At 53.2% G+C, this 19,649-nt stretch overlaps 1 protein-coding gene across 48 annotated transcripts in view; it reads right to left on the bottom strand.

Moving 5' to 3' along the window:
• Nrxn2 (neurexin 2) overlaps positions 1 to 19,649 on the bottom strand; it is a 108,674-nt gene that overhangs the window by 2,753 nt on the left and 86,272 nt on the right. For 32 of the 48 annotated variants that reach the window (XM_087205247.1, XM_087205239.1, XM_087205237.1 and 29 more), the window contains 3 exons: positions 17,909 to 17,998; positions 14,310 to 14,635; positions 12,065 to 12,143 (listed from right to left, as the gene is read on the bottom strand). In XM_087205247.1, the coding sequence (XP_087061373.1) occupies positions 12,065 to 12,143; positions 14,310 to 14,635; positions 17,909 to 17,998 (495 nt within the window). The remainder of the gene's footprint in view (positions 1 to 12,064; positions 12,144 to 14,309; positions 14,636 to 17,908; positions 17,999 to 19,649) is intronic. The other 16 variants (XM_021264658.2, XM_021264652.2, XM_021264651.2 and 13 more) reach the window with 1 other exon arrangement.

Here is a 19,649-nt window from a genome sequence, read left to right on the forward strand (position 1 = left end):
TCAGCATGTAGGGGAAGGGGGGACCTGGGAAGAAAGGTTTGGGCCGTCAGGTAGGAAGTGCTAAGTGAGTGAGAGGTGTTGGGGGAGGCTGGCCCCAAGAAGGGGCTTTAAAAGCCAATTGCAGGTTGGTCACTGGAGAGGAGCCGTCGAGGGGGCAAGTGAGGGCCCATGAGAAGGGTAGATGAGGAATCAGATATACTGGAGTAAGGGTCTACCCTGCAGGATTCTGGGAGGGTGGTGAGAAGCCCTGGCGTTGGCAGGGAGGTGGGGAGGGGCAGGGAGTGAGTGAGGGAATGGCCACCTGATTCCTGAGCTAAGCCTAGCTCCCCAACTTCCTCCTTCTTCACCCTCCACCTCTGACCCCCACTGACTGCCCCCCCTCCCCCTCCCCAGAACCCCCATGGGCCACCAGGACCTGGCTCTGGTCCTCTTATTATTGTTAAAACAATAATAAAACAACGGAAAGAAGAAGAAAGCAAAAAAAGAAAAGAAAATACATACACAGCCATCTGGGAGGGATGCACTTGCTAAAACAGGGCCCAGGGGAACTAGTGGGGAGGGCTTTGTGATGGGGTAAGTCTCCTCCTCTCTAGGTCTGAAAACTGGAGTCCCCTGGGCAGAAACTGCAGTTCCCATCAGCCCCCAAAATGAGAGAATTACAAGTCCCATTGGTCTTCAGTTTTTTGTTTTGTTTTGCTTTTTGCGGTACAGGGATTGAACTCAGAACCTTGCACTTACAAGGCAGGCTTGGTGCCGCAGAGCTATATCCGCGGCCTCCCATTGGTCTTTGGAAGGGTATGGGCCACAATTCCCATCAGCCTCTGGGTCAACAACTACAACTCCCATCAGCCTCCTGGGCCTCCTCTCAAACCAAAGGAATGCAACCCACCAACCTCAAATAGAAGACAGCTGGAGTTCATTCCTCTTGGGAGGAGACACCACTGGGCCTGGTGGGGGCAGTAGGTTTCCTCTCTGGCTCTCTCTCCAGAAGAGCCTAAACCCTTTCCACACCTGAGCACCTCTCCCTAGTGCCTGCAGGATATGCCCACAAGCCTTTCTACCCCTTTCAGGGTAACATCCAAGGTCCTCCACTGCCAGGTCCTACTGGCTATAGGCCCCATGCAGCTAAACCAGCCTGGTTCCATCTCCACATCTTGGTCCCTCTTCTCCCATTTGGCTCCTGGTGGGCTTCACTGTCCACACTCCTCTGCCAACCCTTCCCATCACCAGCTTCAGCAATCTCACAGAGGCTTCCATGGCCACACAGCCAGCCACAGCCAAGACCTTGCTATTAAACTGGAAACCTAGCAGAGCTCCCAGGCTGCTCTTCTTCCCAGCGTGCTCCAGTCTCCACCTGGACCCCCAGTGTTGAAACCTCAGGGCCCCCTAGGTTACAGGGTCAACCACAGTGAAAAGCTGAGGCAAAAGCAGAGACATGCGTTCTGTGCAGCTGGGAGTGTCCACCTCCAGCTTCCAATGGATGCAGATGCTGAGGGTGGGCAGGACTGCCTAAGGTCAATAGGGTGAGTGTCAGCAGAGGTGAAAGAATGGATGGTCCGGTCTCTTTTGTGACTCTCAGAGGCCAGGGAAGGCTCAACTCCTAGCTTAGACAATGACCAGAGAGGCTGCACACTTGTTCTGTCACTGAATTCCTGTGTGATTGTGGACAAGTTTTCTCTGCCCCTGGACTGTGAAAGAGTACTGGGCTCTAGGACCAGGGTGAGGCCAAGGCCTGGCTCTATGGGCCCTCTGGCCTATGGATAAACATAACGTGTCCTGTCCCCATCTGGGCCCCAGGCCTCTAAAAGACAACCTAGCACCCTGGTCCCTGGGTAAGGGGCGAACTCAGCTATCCACTTGTGGGAGGAGAGCTGGCGGCCTCTCAAGGGGCACCCTCCTGGGCCCCACTGTGTATGCTCCCCTTCCTGCAGCACTGTCTGGGGTCCTCCCTGCTGGCCCATACCACCTGCCACCTGACTGACCTTTGTCTTCCAGTCAGAACCCCTTCCCCACTGATATTTCACTCATCCTCAGAGTCTAGCTAAACAACACCTCTTCCAGGCAGACCCCATGTAGCAGACATCTCTGCCCAGTATTAGCAGACTCTGGTTAATTGCAACCCAGTCTCAGCACCTTTTGATCTCCCCAAGCAAGATAAGCAGTGTCTTCCCCCTTTACATTCCTGTTTGCATATCAGCTATCCCTGTCTGCATATCAGATAGTCCTGCCTGCATATCAGATATAACTAGATGCTTCCAGCCAGATGCTTCCAGAGGGATGCTTCACATTAATTTGCTACCCTGTTCACTCTCCCATGCTTGTAATCAATAAATACTGGGTGCCTTTGGTGCCCTTTATCTTTGCTGCCCACAACAGCATAGATCATTCCCAAGACCCAGGTCCCTCTAAGTCTAGCTTCTTTCTTTACTCTTATCAGCTTGTGTTATAGTGCCTCATAGAAGACTGTAGACCCACTCCAGGAGTCTACAGTAACATCCCCATTCCCAACCCCTATAACCCCAGAGGATGCTCCCTACTTCTGGTGTCTCTGACATTATCTATGTCCCTGCTCTGTCATGGAAGCATGAATTTGGACTCACTGCCAAGGACCCAAAGGCCCAAGTTCTACCTGTCAACCCCCCTAGCACCAGTGGCAGGCCTGGGGATCATTATGCTTTCCCAAAGGCAGGGAAAGGATATTCCTCAGGCATTTCCTGTGAGCCTGGCCAGGCTTCATATCTGAGAAAGGCATAGGAGCCCCTCTCACAGGCCAGAGCAGCTGATTTCTGCACTCCACCTCCTCTGCCCTCTTGGGTAGCAGGGACTATTGAGAACTCAGCCTGGCAGGTGTACCTCCACCCTCTGCCAGACTCACTTACTTAGACTGTGCCACCAGCTGCTCCTGGGAACTCCAGGGTCAAAGTTTGCCCTAAGATGTCTTATGACCCTCAACCAGCTGGCCACAGCTGGGGCCCCAGTGGAATGCCAGGCCCAGGACACAGGATCCAAACCCGGAGGTCCTTGCTGGGGAAGTGTCCTGCCCTAGAGTGCTCATCAGGCTGATCATGGCACAGACCTTGGCTCTCTACCAGCAAAGTGAGGGCATGTGGGGGCTTTAGACCTTGGACCACAGACAAGTCCTGCCCAGCTATCCCAACTCTTTGGTCCTTGGGACATACATGTGTCTCAACTCCCCCTCTGCCAGGTCCCAGAGCCTCCCAGGCTCCACATCTGAGACTCAGCCCTTTGCTAGAATCCCTGCTCCTCTGGGATTCTCCTGGCCCTTCTCTGCCCAAGACTCTGGTGGCACATCAGGGATATCATGCCTGTCCCCTGACCCCCACAACACCATGCCTTCCCCTCAGTGCCCCTCTACATGGCAGCCTGTGCCTTCCACACCACTTCTTTCCTGTGTCCTACACCCCACTCCCCTCCCACCCTCCTTCAGCCCAGCCTGTGCTCAGGTGCAGTCAAAGTCATGTGCATGCTGGGCTTTCCTGGGCCTTCCTGGGATAGTGCGCTGGTCCAGGAAGAGAATACCCCATCTGCCTTGGTGAGGAGCCACCAAGGCCTGGAGGAGGAGAACCCATCAGATTCTTCCCACTGGGCTTTTGTGGGAGGGGTACACTCATGATGATGACTTAGGGTGCTGGTGGCCTTAGGTCCAGCTCTAGAACAAGGGCAAATCCTGAGACATATGCCCTGAGCAGCCAGCAGAGCCCTGGAGGAACCCCAGACAGCTTCTAGCCTTCTCACACTTCAAGTAGCTATGGCATTTGGAAGATACAGGTGTGTGCTTATAGATGCTACCCACCCACCCTCTGCTCCTCTGCATCCTAAGTAAACAGACTTCTGGTGCATGGTCAGGCCCAAGTTGCTAGAGAATTCTATTCGGACAGAGGATACCACCAGCCACTCCCACACAGTCCTACCCCTCTCAACTCTCCTCTCTCTGGGAGAGAGAGGTCCCAGGAAGAGTCCCAGCAAGCTGAACTCTTTCTTGCTTTAGGGCACAGAAAGCCCCTGATCAGAAACTTAGTTACAAACCCCATTCCTACCCATGCAAGATGGGTCCACCTCAATGAGAGAGTTAACAACTGAGGTTAAATGTGTCAGAGACAAAGCCATCAGCTGGCAAGGTCCTATCCACCAGCATAGGGCCCATGGCCAGGGTGTGAGGGGCAAGAAGACCACTTGCCTACAGGACATTTTGTGTAGATCTGGAAAAAAAAGTAGCCCCTCTATGTGGATACAGCCCTGTGGGTGCACAACTTAGCAAACAGCATCTCAGTGCGACACTGGATAAAGCCACTCTCTCCTCCAGGTGGACACAGCCCTGCTCCAGGACCCTGGACACCTGGCTGGGCAAGCAGAGCACTGACTAGATTTCAGCCCCTACTCACCTGTTTGAGCAGAAGACAACTCATGTCACTGTGGGTGGTGGCCCAAAGGACAGTGCATGCCCCTTCCCACCCTGAACAGCAGCACAGCAAGGGCAGTGGCTTTGCAGTCAGAAAAAAAGGCTACATCTTGAGGGTTTGATCCCTCTGAGGGTCTGTGTTTCTGTGCCCTATGTGTGTGTACATGAACCTTGATGGATCTGATACACAAGTCTGCAGGCAGGTCAGTGAACTGGAAGATATGTTTGCATGTGAGTGGACCTCTAGCCCTGACATGTGTCTGCTGGCCTCAGAGCCTGGGTCTGAGCTTCCTGTGCACATATGCATGATTGAATGTTTCTCTGAGAACACAGGAGTGCACCATGGTAGCTCTGAGCATAGGTGGTGTTCGCACCTCTGTGACCACATCCTTCACCAATCTCAGTTCCTCCTTCTCCTGGGGAACTGGACTACATTTCCCAATAGTCCTTGCAATCAGGCGTGGTAGCTCTGAGTCATGGACCCTGCCAATATGAGCCCTCGACATCTTCCTGTGTCCCAGGCCCCAGGTTCTTTCCACAGCCATGACCTTGAAACGGAGGAGCCACCCATGAAAGGAGTGTGGGTTCCTAACATGCCCTTGGGGCACAGTGACCTGTGGGTAACAGGGAGCACCCAGATAGGGTATACCTGAGTGATAAACTTCTCTTGTGTTAACCATTAAGATTTGGGGCTTATCTGTTACAGAAACAAATGTTATCTTAACCAATACAAGCACTGGCACCCAAAGTAGTGTCTGGATAACAAAACCCTGTGGTACTTGGGTGACAGACCAGGGAAAGGGATATGGGGGCTGGAAAGATGAAGAACCATGTAATGCAAGGCAAACTGTTTGGTACAGGCCACAGCTGCTGACTGTGCAACCTTCTGGGGCCAAGGGACGGAGGAAAAGAGCCAGGAAGGCATCCAAGGATGATGATAGCTTTTACATCCTGCTGTTACAAGGAGACAAACTTGGGCAAGAACTGGATGGCAGGAAGGAAGGGAAATGTGGGTCCTGCAAAAGTCAGAGAAGCCACTGTTTCCAAACCCCAGGCAGGAAGCAAGAAAACTGAAGAGGACTGAGGGACAATGGCCCAGGAAAACTTCTCATCTGAATGAGGAACTCACAAATGCTCAGGGGTTGGGCCAGGGATTTAGCTCAGTGGTTCCGCTGCCTGCCTTGCAGGCCCAAGGTCCCAAGTTCGATCAGATCCCAGTGCCAAAAAAAACAAAAACAAAAACAAATGCTCAAGGGTCAGATTTAAGGTGTGGCCTCCCTCCCCCTCCAGTCCCCCTTCTGTTTCATGTCCCCTCATGACAGTTGCAGCTCTATGAAGAGGAAGAGAAGCAAAGGAAGCTTAAGAACTGTCCCTAGGAAAGAATTCTAGTATCATTGCTGTGTCTGGCTGAGCCTTAGGGCCACCCATGTGTCCCAAAGGCACAGCAGTGGGAGTGGGCTGTCAGTGCTATCACACACCCAAGCTGGACATTTCTACCAACACCCACAGGAAGATCCTCCTGGCTGGCAGAGCAGAGGCCCGGACAAGGGGGGAGCCTCCCAGAGAGCAGCAGCAGGGTCTACTGGCGAAATGCACCCACTGCAGAGCCTGCCAACCTGCGCTACTGAGTCTCCTTGCTGCAGCACACATTGTCTGTGTGCATCCCAGGTTGCCCCAACTCAGGGGACGGGAAGCTTCTGTGGCACCTGTCCTTCCCTTTTCTAACTGGGAAGTTTTATTGTGGTTGCTGTCTCTGCCCCAGCACTGTATGCTATGTGTATTGGGCTGTGGAGATCTTTTGGTTTATGGGTTTCCAGACCACACTGGGTCCAGGACCCAGTCCCAGGCATCCTCTGCTTTGAGACAAATCCCCTCACTGGGAGGTACTTTGGTTTCTCTGCCTTGGGAACAGGTGGGAATGTTCTGGAATAGGAAGAAGAGTGAAACATATCCTTGGTGTCCCTGAAGGCCAGGCTGTGGCAAATAATCCACTAGCTGGTCCCCAAATCTGTTTGTGCTTCCTCCATAGCAAGACTAAACCTTCCCAGCCCTCCTGGAAGCGAGGCTGTGGCCCTATGGCTGAGCTTCTCACAGTGAAATGCAAGCAGGACATACACCTCCCCCAGGCCTGGCCCCAAGAAAACCTCCCCATCCGGATGCAGTACCTACCCCCTTCCCCACTCCTCAGGAAGTCACATGTTAAAGAGGGAAGGAGACTGCCCCTGAATCATCACTTGAAAAAGACCTGGCCTCCAATTAGGAGCACTTGTCTATAACTTAGGTAAAAGAGACATACATTTACAGATGTTAAACCACAGAGCTTGTAGTTTGCCTATCATAGTGACTAGTACACTTTGAGAGCCTCTGGGAATCTGAGCATGTTTGTGCTTCTATGGGTGTGAGAAATGTGTGTGTCCTGGGAATGAAGCCTGCATATGCTGCTGAGGATGTCCACTGTGTGTGCAGGGGCAATGCCTCAAGGGGATGCATGTGGGGTTGTACAGGAGGCTGGTCTGTGCATCTGAGCACATATGGACCTAAGTGAACTGGAGGGCCTGCACCAATGCACTCCTGGGCACACGTCCCTGAGCACGTGTATGTGTTTGTGAACTTCAATGGATCTAAGCATGTAAGTGTGTCCTTGTGGGTCTGAATGACTGGGAGTGCTCACCTGAGAGTAAAGAAACTGGCATGTAATATAGTATCCTTCTGTGTAGGTACCACCAGGCACATAAGTGTACCCATAGCTGTGAGCACCTGTGTGTCAAAGCAAACCTGAGCATGTGTGTGTACACCTGAAGCACAAGTACCTGTACTTCTATAGGTCTGAGCACGTGTATGCAGACTTCCGTCAGTATAAACCAGTAAGTATACTTTTGCAGATGACTGTATAGATATGTGACACCAACATGGGACTGAGTACATGCATGCAGGCCTCAAACGGTCTGAGTGTGCTGAGCCTATGAGTACACATGTAAGTAGCAGCTTCTGCAGGTGTGAGCTAGGGAAGACCACTGAGGGCCTCTCCTGGGAGTTCTGGGGGATGCAGTGCTGTGAGACTGAACAAATGTATCCGTGTGTGCACACGTGAGCACACCTCTGGGGCTGAGCATACATGGCCTCTTTTGAGAAAGTGCAAGCATGTGTCCTTGTGGATGTCAGTACACATGTGCACCTTTGTGTGCAGGTGGGTACACGTGTATGAAGATGAACATACAAGTTGGTGTCTGAGCTCATCCCTCTGCAGATGTACATGTGCACCTTGGTAAGTAGTACACTTGCATAGGGCTGTAACACCCATGTATCTCTGCATACCAAGGCACGGATGTGCACTTCTCTGCATGAGTGTGTGTGTGCTTTAGTGATCTGAGTGTACAGTGTACATGCCTGGTCTGAACATGCAGATAGGTCTCTGTGGTTCTGAGCAGCTGTAAGCTGAATGAATGCATGTGTGGGATCATACGGTCTGCACATATACAAGGGGTGAATGAAAAATACGGTTAATGTTCACATTTTTAAAATTTATTACAGTAAAAGAAACTTTGCCATTAATTCCTGTCAGACTACTCCCTCTTGCTTTGAACACACTTATCTCATCGCTCTTGCCACTTTCTGAAGCCATTCTGGAAATCCTCCTTCATGTCTTTACAAGATGCAATTAAAAAAAATATGGTGAATGCTGCTGCCAGATGCCATCCAACAGAAAGGCAGGTCCTAAAAATATTACAGTGTGTCCTCATCCACCATATTTACCAGATCTGGCACCATGAGGTGACTGGATAATGACCATTAAAGGTTAATGTTTTGAATTGATTCTGGCATCAATTTAAATCATGTCAGTGCAACCAAAGACACTCACAAAAGAGGACTTCTAGAACTGTTTCAGAAAATGGCAAGAACCACAGAATTAGTTCAAAGAAAGGGAGGAGTATTTCGAGAGATTCATGGCACTATGTGTTTTATTGTAATAATTTTTTATTTAAACACACACCACTTTTATCACACCTCATAACTGTGCATTACACAGGTGAATCTGTTCATATATGTGAGGCAGGCGCCAGAACCACTGAGCTAAATCCCTGGCCATGTTCATATATGTGTATGCCTCTGTAAGCTGAGCAAGACTATAATTCTGGGAGGTCAGGGACTTGTTTCAAGGCATGAGCATGTAAGCACATACTAAGATCCAAAAGTACACATGTGTCTCACATGTCTGAATATGAGTTCCACTACAGCCCTGAGCATGTGTGCATGGTTCTGAACATTTGGCATGTACATCAATAGACATGAATGTGTCTGAGTTGCTTCTACACTCTGAACATACATAAGGACATTGCTGGGTTTTTAAAACATGGTATCTCCATGTGTGTGAATCTTTGCATAGCTGAGCACACATTTAAGTGTGACCCTTTGGATTTGAACAGGCTTACCTTGGAGGTCTGAGCACTTCTGGGTATTTTCGGGTTCTGTGCACATATATGTAGCACTCGATGGCTCTGAGTATACATGCAGACTTTGAGATTGTGCATTTGTAAATGGGTGTGTGCATCTGTGGTTTCAACAGGTGTGTATCTGTATGCATGGACTTTGGGGGTCTGGCATGTGCTGTCTCTTTGAGTCTGAGCATGCATGTGCCTCTGTTGAGCTGTGCATGGATAGCATATATTCTTCTAGGTTTGAACATATGTGTATGTGCAGAAAGGGGAACTTGTGTACTTGCTGTTGAGTCTGCAAATGTGTGGGGGGGGTGCAGATGTACGTGGGCCTTTATGGGTCTGGGCCTGTGGGTACTCTTCCTGTATGTCTCAGGGGGTCCAAAGTCAGATTCTTACAATGTGGGAGCCAGGCTGGCTGAGACAAGAGGTGGGGGGGTCACACTGCCAACTGTAGTGCACACTCCTCTAAAGACACTCCCAAAGACTTAACATTATCCTTCTTTGTCTGGGCTGCCAACATCACATTAAAAAAAATGTCAGATGGTGGTCTCACCAAGCAAGGGAGGAGATACATGTGATCTGGGTATGTGGAGGGACCAGGTTCAGGGCAAGGGAGCAGGAGGAGCAGGACTGAGCCAAGGGCCCACACCTGTACCCAGGGATGAGGAACTGGAAGATGGGAGGGGTATAAACACCATAGGCTCTGCCCTGAGCAGTCACAGTCTCCAGTCAGGCTGCCTCCACTTTCACACTGACCTTGGAGGCATGGCCTGGCCCTCTGCTGGAGAAAAGTCTCCTCTCTCCTTGCAGAGGCTCTGGGTGGACAGGCTGGTGGGGGAGGGTGTGAATGGTCTACCCCAGAATGGGGGACCCTGGAGTCATCTCAGTCCTTGCCTGACCTCCCAGCAGAATGATGAGGACTGACTTCAAGCATTTCAGAGAGCTGTGTGAACTGTAAACACGTGAGCCCCAGGACCAGGGGAGAGCTTATGGATTCTCACAACTTCCTCTGGGGGCTCCAGTGTGCACTGTGCCTTCCCCCCATCCCAGCCTTGTTTATTTGTTGTGGTGTTTTTTGGTAGCGGGGAAGCTGGGTGCTGCACTGGCCACCAGCCCTTCCCCATGCCCAGCTTCCAGTCCTCTCCCACTCTCTAGCTTCCCTTCACATCCATGGCTCTTTTCCCACTGTGCTCCAGTGGTCAGTGATCGCCTACAGCTCAGGGTAGGGGGACAGCTGGTCAGCCTATGTCAGCTCTTCCTCATCCCCTTGTCCTAGTGAAGCCTGAAAGAGTTCAGGCCACCAGTACATACACTGGGGGTCATGCGGAGGCTGCTTGCTGGGCTCTGGGCTGAGAGCTAGACCCCTGCCCAGCACAGGGTGGCCCAGCATGTGCTGCCCATCCCTGTGTGAAGACCATCTGGCCCCAGGTGGCCTCTGCAGGGTTCAAACTTTTCCTGTCACTGAGTTCCTGTCCCAGAGTGTAAGGCCAAGCAGTGCCTTTTCCTCATGGTCTTCACAGTCCCTTGTCCCCAGAGCCTCCCATCCCAGGGTCCTCATGGGTCCTTCATACGGTCACCAGCTGGGCAGAGGCACTATGCCTACAGGAGCCCCCACCCAGTCCCCAGAGCTGACAGAGGCAAAGCAGGGCTGAGGGACAGTGCTGGGTGCTGACACTGGTACACGCTCAGAGCCTCCCAAAGCACTGGTGGGCTTGTGACAGGCTTCCCTGAGCTGAGATCACCCAGCGAAACCGAGGTCAGCCCCCAGCAAAAGGGCCTCCTACAGTGAGGGGTGAATGTCCCCTGGGCTGTGGACAGGCAAGCCTTTCCATTCCAGCACCTGGCACTTCCCTAAGTGCCCCTGGGCCATGGAAATGACCCCTCTCAGCTCCAGCCTACTGAAGGGGGCATAGAGGGTAATGGGCTTTAGCCTGTTATCTCTGAACCATTAGCTTCTGCCTCACTGTACACACCCTAGGCCTGTTCCCTTCTTGTTCTGCACATACTCCATCCAGGCTGACTGCCTTCCTTCAGCTTGAACATCTCTCTAGTGCTGCAGCTCCCTATCCCCCCTCCCCAGGCCAGATTCACAGGATCTATGATGCCACACTGCCCATCTCCTGACCACAGCCCTTCCCCAACCCTGCACACACCTGCCCCACCCTCCAGCCTACTGGTACCCACAGCCTAGGTGCCACCATTTCAAAGTAATGGGGAGAAATCTCTGGGAAGCCAGGCAAGAGATGCAGGCAGCCCCTGGGCTCTCGCAGGCTCATATGGGCCACCACCAAGTCTGTGTGCCCTCACTGAGAAATCCAGCCCCATCCCATCCTCTTTCTATTCCCCCAGCCAGTCTCCCCCAGCTCCTCTAAGCTACTGCCAACCTACTTAGATAAGTAGCCCAAGCACTTGTTGTGCCACCTCACTTGCACCTCTCAGCCTGCTGGCAAGACCCACCCCTGACTCGCCTGGTTGCTCTCTCTGCAGCTGCACCCTTGAGCCCAGCTGAAAACAAGAAGCAGAGGCCCAGAGATCCCCCAACTCCCATGTCCAGGAACCCTCCCTCCCAGCCCTGCTGTCCCATAGCAGCTCTACTGCTGGGTTCTCCCCAGGTACCCCATGTGTGGCCTAGGAGAAACCTCCCACCCAGCACACCACCAGGCACAGAGCTGCCTGCCTTGACCTGCCATCCTGGTAGAGTCTCCACCCTGGGGACTCTTCAGATCCAAGCACCAGACATATCTCTGAGACTGAGCATGAGGAGAGATCAGGATTCAGCAGAGACATCCTCTGCCAAGTGACCAAGAGAGAACCAGGCCTGGGGCAAATTAGAGTTGCAGTTCTGGGCTAAGGGCTGATGGGAGTTGTAGTTCCCCAACCCCCTCACCCTGGGACTCATGGGAGCTGCAGTTATTCATCTTTCTAGGGAAATATCTCCCTCTTTCCCTCCCAGCAACCCTTGGCTCTCAACCCCAAGCTAAGGAACCCCACACTAAGGACCTCACTACCTCTGAGGGATGGGGCACCAAAAGGCACCTTGCCAGAGGGCATTTGAGGGGCCTGCGGGGCTACTAGGAGGAGAGGGAGACTATCAGAGAGCTATGGCCTCCAGCAGGCCCTGGGCTAGGACCAGGTGGCAGAGACAGTCGCCCCCCTCCCAGCAGCGTCGCAGGGGCCCCGGGGCAGGGGAGGGGGGAAAGACACTCACCAGTACTGGGCTCACACTCCTCCAGGTCCTCATCATCACTCGGACACTCGGCCGAGGCCACCAGGAGGTCATCTGTGTTCTGGGGGGAGAGGAAGGGTGGGGAAAGAGAGGGTTCCAAGTGGGTGAGCAGAAACCACGGCCACCTCTGGATATGGCACAGGGGACAGCCTGGAGCCAAGGTCAGCTCTCTTATCACTTGCTGGGTGACCTTGGGCCTCCATTTCCTCCCAAGCAAAGGGAAACTAAACAACACCAGCTGCCAAGGATCAGACAACACATGTTGTGCTTTTTATTTCCAGGAAGTGAAGAGATGGAAAGCTAGACCTGGGGCTGCAGGATGGCAGAAAGACACTGGGGTGCCTTGGGGCAGGGGCAGGTGAGTTAGGGGAGCAAGCCACAGGGGTCCCTCTGGAGGAGGCCTGCACAGGCAGAGGGAGACAGAAGCTGGAGGGTCTTCCAGCTTCACCACCCCAACACCCCTCATCCTTCTCCCAACCCCCTTCCAGGAGAGAACCGGGCTGCACACAATAATTAGGGCTGTGGTTGCCATGACAACAGGAGTCGACTTTGTCAGCATTTTCTTTCCTCCTGATTGCAAAGAAAGAGAATCCTGGAGATGAGTGAGCATGAGGGGGAGGGGCACTCAAGGGGGTCAGGGCAGAAACCCAAAGAGGGAGACCCGAAGTCCAGACAGGAAAGAGCCCCTAGACACTGTGCTGGGGAGGAGAAGGCCAGGTGAAGAAGGCTGGACAGAAGCCCAGGGTGGGAGAGGAGCAAAGGTCACACCCTGCCTCCTGCCCAGGCCCATCTTCATTTTTGTTTCTGTTTTTGTGATACTGGGGATTGAACTCAGGACCTTGCACTTGTGAGGCAGGCATGGCACCACTGAGCTAAATCCCCGGCCCCCAGGCCCATCTTCTGATACCATCCTCACACCAGCCCCACACTCAGGTCCCTATCCCTCTCTTCCACCTAGACAGTCTGCCCACCACCTCCCACTGAGACCAGAGGGCACTGGGCACAGTGGTGTCCAGCCCTGGGTAGAGCTCAGGCCTTACTCCCATGGCTCTCTGCTCTCTTGGCAGTCAGATCCCCAAAGATTTCTGGGCGGTGAAGGCAGAGGAAAGGGCACAGGCTTGTCTCTCCCAGCTGGCTTACCTAGCTAACCCCATCCCAGGCTCCCTGCAGCACAGATAGGCAGGGAGGAGGGGCCTTGCAGACAAGGAGGGAGTTAGAGGGAGAAGCTGAAGGCAGATAGGTAGTGGAGGTAAGGACAGGTCTTCTTGGCCACCCTCAGATCTCTCCCATACCCTGGAGGACAGAGATCCCTCCAGACCTAGAGGGTCAAGAGCCAGGGCAGCAAGATGGGGTGATGGGGGCGGGCTGGCTAAGCAAGGTCCACATGTCTGGCAGGAGGTCTTGGCCAACAATCACAGCAGGCATTGATGGCAACAATGAAAACTGGCCCAGCCTCCATAGTCCCACACACTCCATAGGCTTTGGCCACCAGAAAAGCCTGGCCCATCCTGTCCCTTGGAGCCTTGTTCCCTAGTGCAGCCTCCTCTGGCCCTCCCAGATCACTTGGACCTGATCTGCTCCAAAGGGCACTTGAGCAGGCAGGGAGAGCACCTTGGAGGGAAAAGCACAGAACTGTGTACACCAACATCCCACTGAGACCCAGAGATGCAGAAAAAAACACTGAGGTCCACTAAGCATGGTGCATGCTCTGGATCACATGGAGAAGAATTGTGAGGGCAAGGAACCTACCACCAGGGCCCTTCCCATGGCAGGGACTCTAGCAAGCAAGGAGAGGCTGCTCCCTGGAGAAAGGCTGTCCAACTGCCAGGTGGTCGTGTCTAGTCCTTGCAGCCTGTCACCTCTGCCCAAGGTGCTGCCATCCAGACACACCCATCTCCCACGAGCTTCCCCTCAGCACTGGCTATGGCCATCAGTGGGAATCAGAAGAGATCATTCCACCCCCAGCCCTGATCTAGACATCCTGTCTTAGGTGGAATGAATGTCTTCCCCTAGTCAACTCTCCCCAACTCTGGGAACACACCCTGTAGGAATAACAGCCACCCCCACATCTACAGTATCCCTGGTCACCAGAATGAAGGCCACTTCCTGGAAAGTGACCTTGCCTCCCTAACCTAAACCATCACCATAACAAGAAGGTCAATGACTGCAGCTCTCAGGATCCCACCAGACCCCTTGAACCTCTGCCCAAAGCTAGAAGGGGACTCACCTGAGTGGTGCTGTCCCTCAGTGTGGGGGAGCGGCCCCGGCGTGTGGTGGTGGTGGCCATGGTGGTGGTGGTCTCCATGATGGTGGTGGCCATGTCGGCCAGCAAGGTGGTGGCCGTGGTCTCTGCACTGAGCAGCACGGACGGCCCCTCCCCCACCAGGCGCAGGTGGCCCTCGGTCCGCACATTGGGGTCGCTCTCGGCGGCCAGCGCCAACACCTTGAGCCCATTGTAGTAGAGGCCTGACACCTGGCCCTGGAAGGGGCGGCCCTGATCCCGGCCCCCGATCTTGATGGCAGCTTGGCTGTTGAAGATGGTCAGCTGGCGTCCTGGGGAGGGTGACGAGGAGTGCAGGGAGGGGGGCAGAGGAGGAACAGACAGCGGGAGGAGGCCAGGAAGGGAGAGGGAGAATGGAGAGGAACCAAGGAGAAGAGAAAGGAATGGAGGATGAAGCCAGCAGGTGGGTGGGGGAGAAATGAGGAAGGGGCAGACAACCAAAGGGAAAGTCCTTGTCAATCAGAGCCCCTAGCCCAGCCAGGTGGGACCCCAGCAGGGAAGGGTCCCAGGGCACACATGGGCCAGGAAAGGGAGCCCGTCACCCCCTCTCCCCACCATACGCATGCCTTCTCCACCTTCTCCTGTCCCACACTGCTCCCTCTCCAGGGCCATCACCCCTCTCATCCTCTTCCCTCAGTTCAATCCCCATCTTTTCCCTCTGCTTTCCCAAACATCCCACCCATTGTGAGGCCCAAGCCATGGAGCCCTTGGAGGCAGCAGACATCAGAGACAAAGAGGCAGAGGCAGAGGGTGCACGGCCAGGCCATAATGGTCAGCAAACGTGAGTAGAGGAGGCAGGATGACAGTGGGCATAGTGTGGCCCCTGCCCGGCTGCTCCAGGCTGCCCTGCCCATGGCAGCCCCTGACTGCCAGCCAGGCTCCTGCACTCCTCCTCCCCTGCCAAGGCCCAGCCACTGCCAGGACCAGGCCCCTGGCTAGCAGAGCCCTTCCTCCCCGCCTGCATGTGCAAGCACAGAAATGGAAAATGTTAAAGGGACCTTGCTTCGCTCGCTGACAGCCAAAAAAACCCACTCCAGCTCCAATCTCACTCCGCACTCAGCAGTATTACACCTCAGAATTCCCACCTGCGTGGGGTTTGGCTGTTCACTTTGGTTTTAGTGGATCTGGGGGTCGGTTTAACCCTCTGAGTTTGTTGTTTTGGTTTGGTTTTTAGAAAAGATATTTATTATGTTTAAGTTTAGATTTAACTTTGATTTTGGTGTTGCTTATTTTTTGGTGGGGAGGGGTCAGGCAGACGGACTATTACGTTGCCCCCTTCTCCCCTGGAACTTCAGCCGCTGGTGCTGGGAGTTTAAGACCTGGCTTAGCCCTTGTTAGACTCTGGTTAGTGCCTCGTTAAAGATCTGGTTTAGAGTTAGGTACTGTAAGCCTTGCCCCCCATACTTGGGCTGAGGACAGTCCAACTTGGGAAACCCACACCCTCTTTGGAAACATGGGCCCTCCAGGACACCCAAGCCTCTGGGACCCCAAGCCATCTGGTTAGGCCACTGGTGGTCTGCTCAGCTTCTCCCCTTCCTATGGCACCTTCCCACTGCCTGCCTGCACAAGGACAGCCAGGTGCAGCGTGGCTCCCTTACAAATGGAGAAGACAGAGCCCAGAAAGGGGCATTACTGGTGGCAGCTGTAAGGCAAGGCCTGAGATACCAGGCCCGGAGAGCCCCTTGAGACTCACTGTGTCCAAGTTTATTCCTGGCTATGAAAATTATGAGAACCCAAAGAAGAGAAAGGGTGACTGTGGTCACATGAATTTGGAAAGCAAACAGGTCACAGTTAAACAGATTCCTTTCTTGCAGGATTTGTGAGAGCCTTTATGAAACTAAGATACTTGTGCATCCTGCAGAGGAAGAAACAGGATTCAGCACTTCCCAAACTCATTTTACCACAGATCTCTTTACTGTGAAGCATCTCACAGAACTGTTTCACAGAACATGTTTTGGAACTGGAAAATGGATTCATTCCATAACTATTGAGCACCTACCAGGTGCCAGATGCTGACAGTAAGATATTCCTCCAAGAACTTGAATACTTTCCTATTTCTCATTTCTGTCATTCTCACAATGTGTCTGAGATGGGATGAGCGAGGACAGCCATCCCTGTCTACTGAGAAGGGAGCTAGGCTCAGACTGGATATATCAGGCCAGGGCCACACCAAAAGTGAGCTCCTCCTTCCCTTCTTTGGAAAGCTGGATCTGTCATTTTCTACAAGAGTAAACACAGGCCTGAAGAGAAGGTGGAGGCACCTCCAAGTTCCACCTCCTCCCCCTATGCCTGTCCAGCTCTCCCTACCCTTGGGGTCACAAGTTGTCCCAGCCTCAGCCCAGGTCCCTTGGCCTCTCTGATTCTGGGAAAGCTTGGTGGTTAATGGAGAGGAAGCCACAGAATTTCAGTAAACTTGGTTCCTGTGGCCCCTGGCCCTGTCCCCACCCACCATGAATGCCTCAAAGGGTTAAAGTTCGCCCTGCTGGAGAAAGCAGCCCAGTGTGGCTGGGGGCTGTAGGTTTTAGCGATGTCTGTTATAGTCCCTTTAACTTTTTGTCCTGTCATGGATTTATCACATCTGGTTATCAGCATGTTTAGGCCCCGCTGGTGTGGGGTGCTGGAAGTTACAGTTGGGGGTTTATTGGGGAAGGCCCCAGTGGACATTTAAAGCACAGTTATCAGTTGGTTAAGTGGGGGTTTAACAGTTCTGCTCCCCCCTAGAGTTTAGCCTTAGAGGTACAGAGCTCGCCCCTCCTCCAGTGGGAATCAGATATCTTTGCCCTTGGCCCCATCTTCTCCTGGTAACAAGATACCATCTCCTTCTCAACCAGTAGCACCTCACTTGCCATGTGGAGGCCTCCCAGGGAGCCCACTCTGCCTTCCTCCTCAGCCCAGCAGGCAGAAACCCTACCAGACTATGGCCTTCCCCATGTTTAGTTTCCTCTCAGCCTCCATGACTGCTAAGAGGCCTTCTGGAGCAAGGGAGGCCCATCCCAGAGAGTGGCCCAACAGGCATTCTCTTTAGGGGTCTTTCTAGTAGGACTTTAGTGGGTCTTTCCTCACTCTTCCCTTTCTCCTCAGACGGGCCCATGAAGCCTTCCTAGCCCTCCCTGGGATCTCTGGATCAGCTCTTCTTGCTCTCCAAAGCCTTCCTGCATCCCAGCGCCCTGTGGTGGACTACAGCAGAGGGACTCAGCTCCCTACCTGCATTTCCAACCTCCCTGTGATCTACCTGCTCAGCACAGACCAAACCAGGGAGTTTCTGCCCTTGAGGGTCTTAGGGGCTACCCTAGTCAGACCCCAGATTTAGAAAGTTAAAGAGACCTCTCTATCTTCTAGAAAAATCCTACCCCTGCCCCCAAACCACAGCCCTGAAATACAGGGACCCTGACTATGAAGGGGAAGGGAGCATTGTGGCCAGATAATCATCCCCTCGCTTGGAGCTGGGCACGGCGAAGGCACGGAGGGGGGGAAGAGAGAGCTCTGCACCTTTAAGATAGTATTTTTAAAGTTAGTTAGTTAATTAATTAGTTCTGGTTAATTACCTTTGTCGAGCAGCCACTCATCTACTACTCGACCAAGCCGGTAGGGGATTCTCTGTCTAGCAATCGCCAGGCGCTCGTTATCAAAGTTTCCTTGGAAAAGTTTAGAAAGACAGTAGGTTTCTCAGGTGGTGAAGTCCAAAGGAGTTAGAAAAGTAATTATGCATTTCTCAGGAGACCCAGAGTAAGCAGCAACATCCAACAGGAAGAGGGGGTAAGCAGGAAAAGAAATGCTGGGTCCCCGGACCCCCTCCCTAGGCTCCCATCCAGAGCCAGCCCCACCCTGGGGGTGGGAGCAACCCAAAGAAAAGGAGGGAAAAAGAAGAAAAGAAAAGGGACTTAAAGAAAGGCAGCTGGAAGGCCAGAAGTTAAACAGGTTTATCTGGTCGAGAAGTTGAGACCCCCTCTTCCTTCGCCATCCCAAAGTGGGGCGGCGGGGTGGGGGCGGGGCATTTAGCAGGTTTAAATTGGGGTGGGAAGCATCCGTGGTTCCAGAGGCCCAGCTGGTTAGTGCATTTAGAGGGCAGTTTAGAAGTGGGAGGGATGGGTTAAGCGGGGTTTATGCGGCATTTAAGGGGGTCACCCAGCACACGCATTTAACAGTGAGATTTAAACCACTTCTTAAGTCATTGCAACTCCCTTTATCTTCTGTGCACAAGTCCCAGCTACCCCTCACTTCCCACTTCATAGCACACCCTGACCCCACGGCCACCTTCCACCTTAACCGCACTCAGACCCCGACCCTGCCACTGTTCTTTCAGTAAGCAGCTTTGGCCTCCTCACCCTGGTGGCCTCACAGCTGGTGCCTGCTGTGGGACCTGGAGCCTCACCCAGCGCGCACTTCTGTCCAAGGCCCTCTCAGCTCGCCTTCTGCAGACATCCCTAGCCCTCTGGCCAGCTCTGCCCAGACCTTCACCTTACCCTCTTCTTCATCTCAGCCTCACTTCAAGGTGCCAGCCCTTCTCTGCCCAGAGCCAAGTTCCCACTCTTTTTTGCACTGAGGACCCAGCCTCCACTCCTGTCCCTCTTACACATGTCCCTCAGCCTTTCTCCTTCAGCTTCCTTCCCCCACTTCCAAGCCTACCTCTTTTCTCCACCTGGATACCGGCCTTTTCCCTCTCCACTCCCCAGTGCCAGCCCCAAGGGACAGGGAAGGAAAGAGGACGTGTGTGTGTCTGTGTGTGTGTGAGTGTGTGTGTGTGTGTGTGTGTGCACTTCTTGACAGGAAGAAGGGACATATGTCTCATTCCAGGGAGCCTGAGTATATAAAAATTATAACAAAAGCCCTCTTTATTGAGAATCTCCTCTGTCCTTCTAGCATTTTCCGTAGATTTTTGGAATTCTCACAGCGTGGTGATGAGGTAGGTATCATCTCCACAGTTCAGAGGGAAAAACTGAGTTTCAGAGGGCAGATGATTTGTCCCAGGTCACACAGTTTGTCACTAGGAGACCCAGGATTAAAACCCAGGTCCTGCTCACTGGGGATCCATGGGCTGTGTCTCTGTGCTCCCTAAGACGGAGCGGGTAGGAGGCCCACTCTCTGGGCCCTCGAACACTGCTGATCTGCCCTTACAGTAAATATAGGCAGCCACCGGGTTTCCCAGATAGCACCAGACAGCCTTTCCCAGCCCTAGCCAGGGCTCCCTGAGCAGACGAAAGCAAGCATAACTCTTCCAGATCCCTCTGGCCTTCTCAGCTTCAAAGGTTGAAGGTCTGGATGAAATTCTGGTTAGACACAGTGAGG

Source organism: Heterocephalus glaber, unplaced genomic scaffold (genome assembly GCF_053883595.1).
Source record: "Heterocephalus glaber isolate CG9 unplaced genomic scaffold, H.glaber_assembly_v1.0 deba00000594, whole genome shotgun sequence".
Taxonomy (NCBI): domain Eukaryota; kingdom Metazoa; phylum Chordata; class Mammalia; order Rodentia; family Bathyergidae; genus Heterocephalus; species Heterocephalus glaber.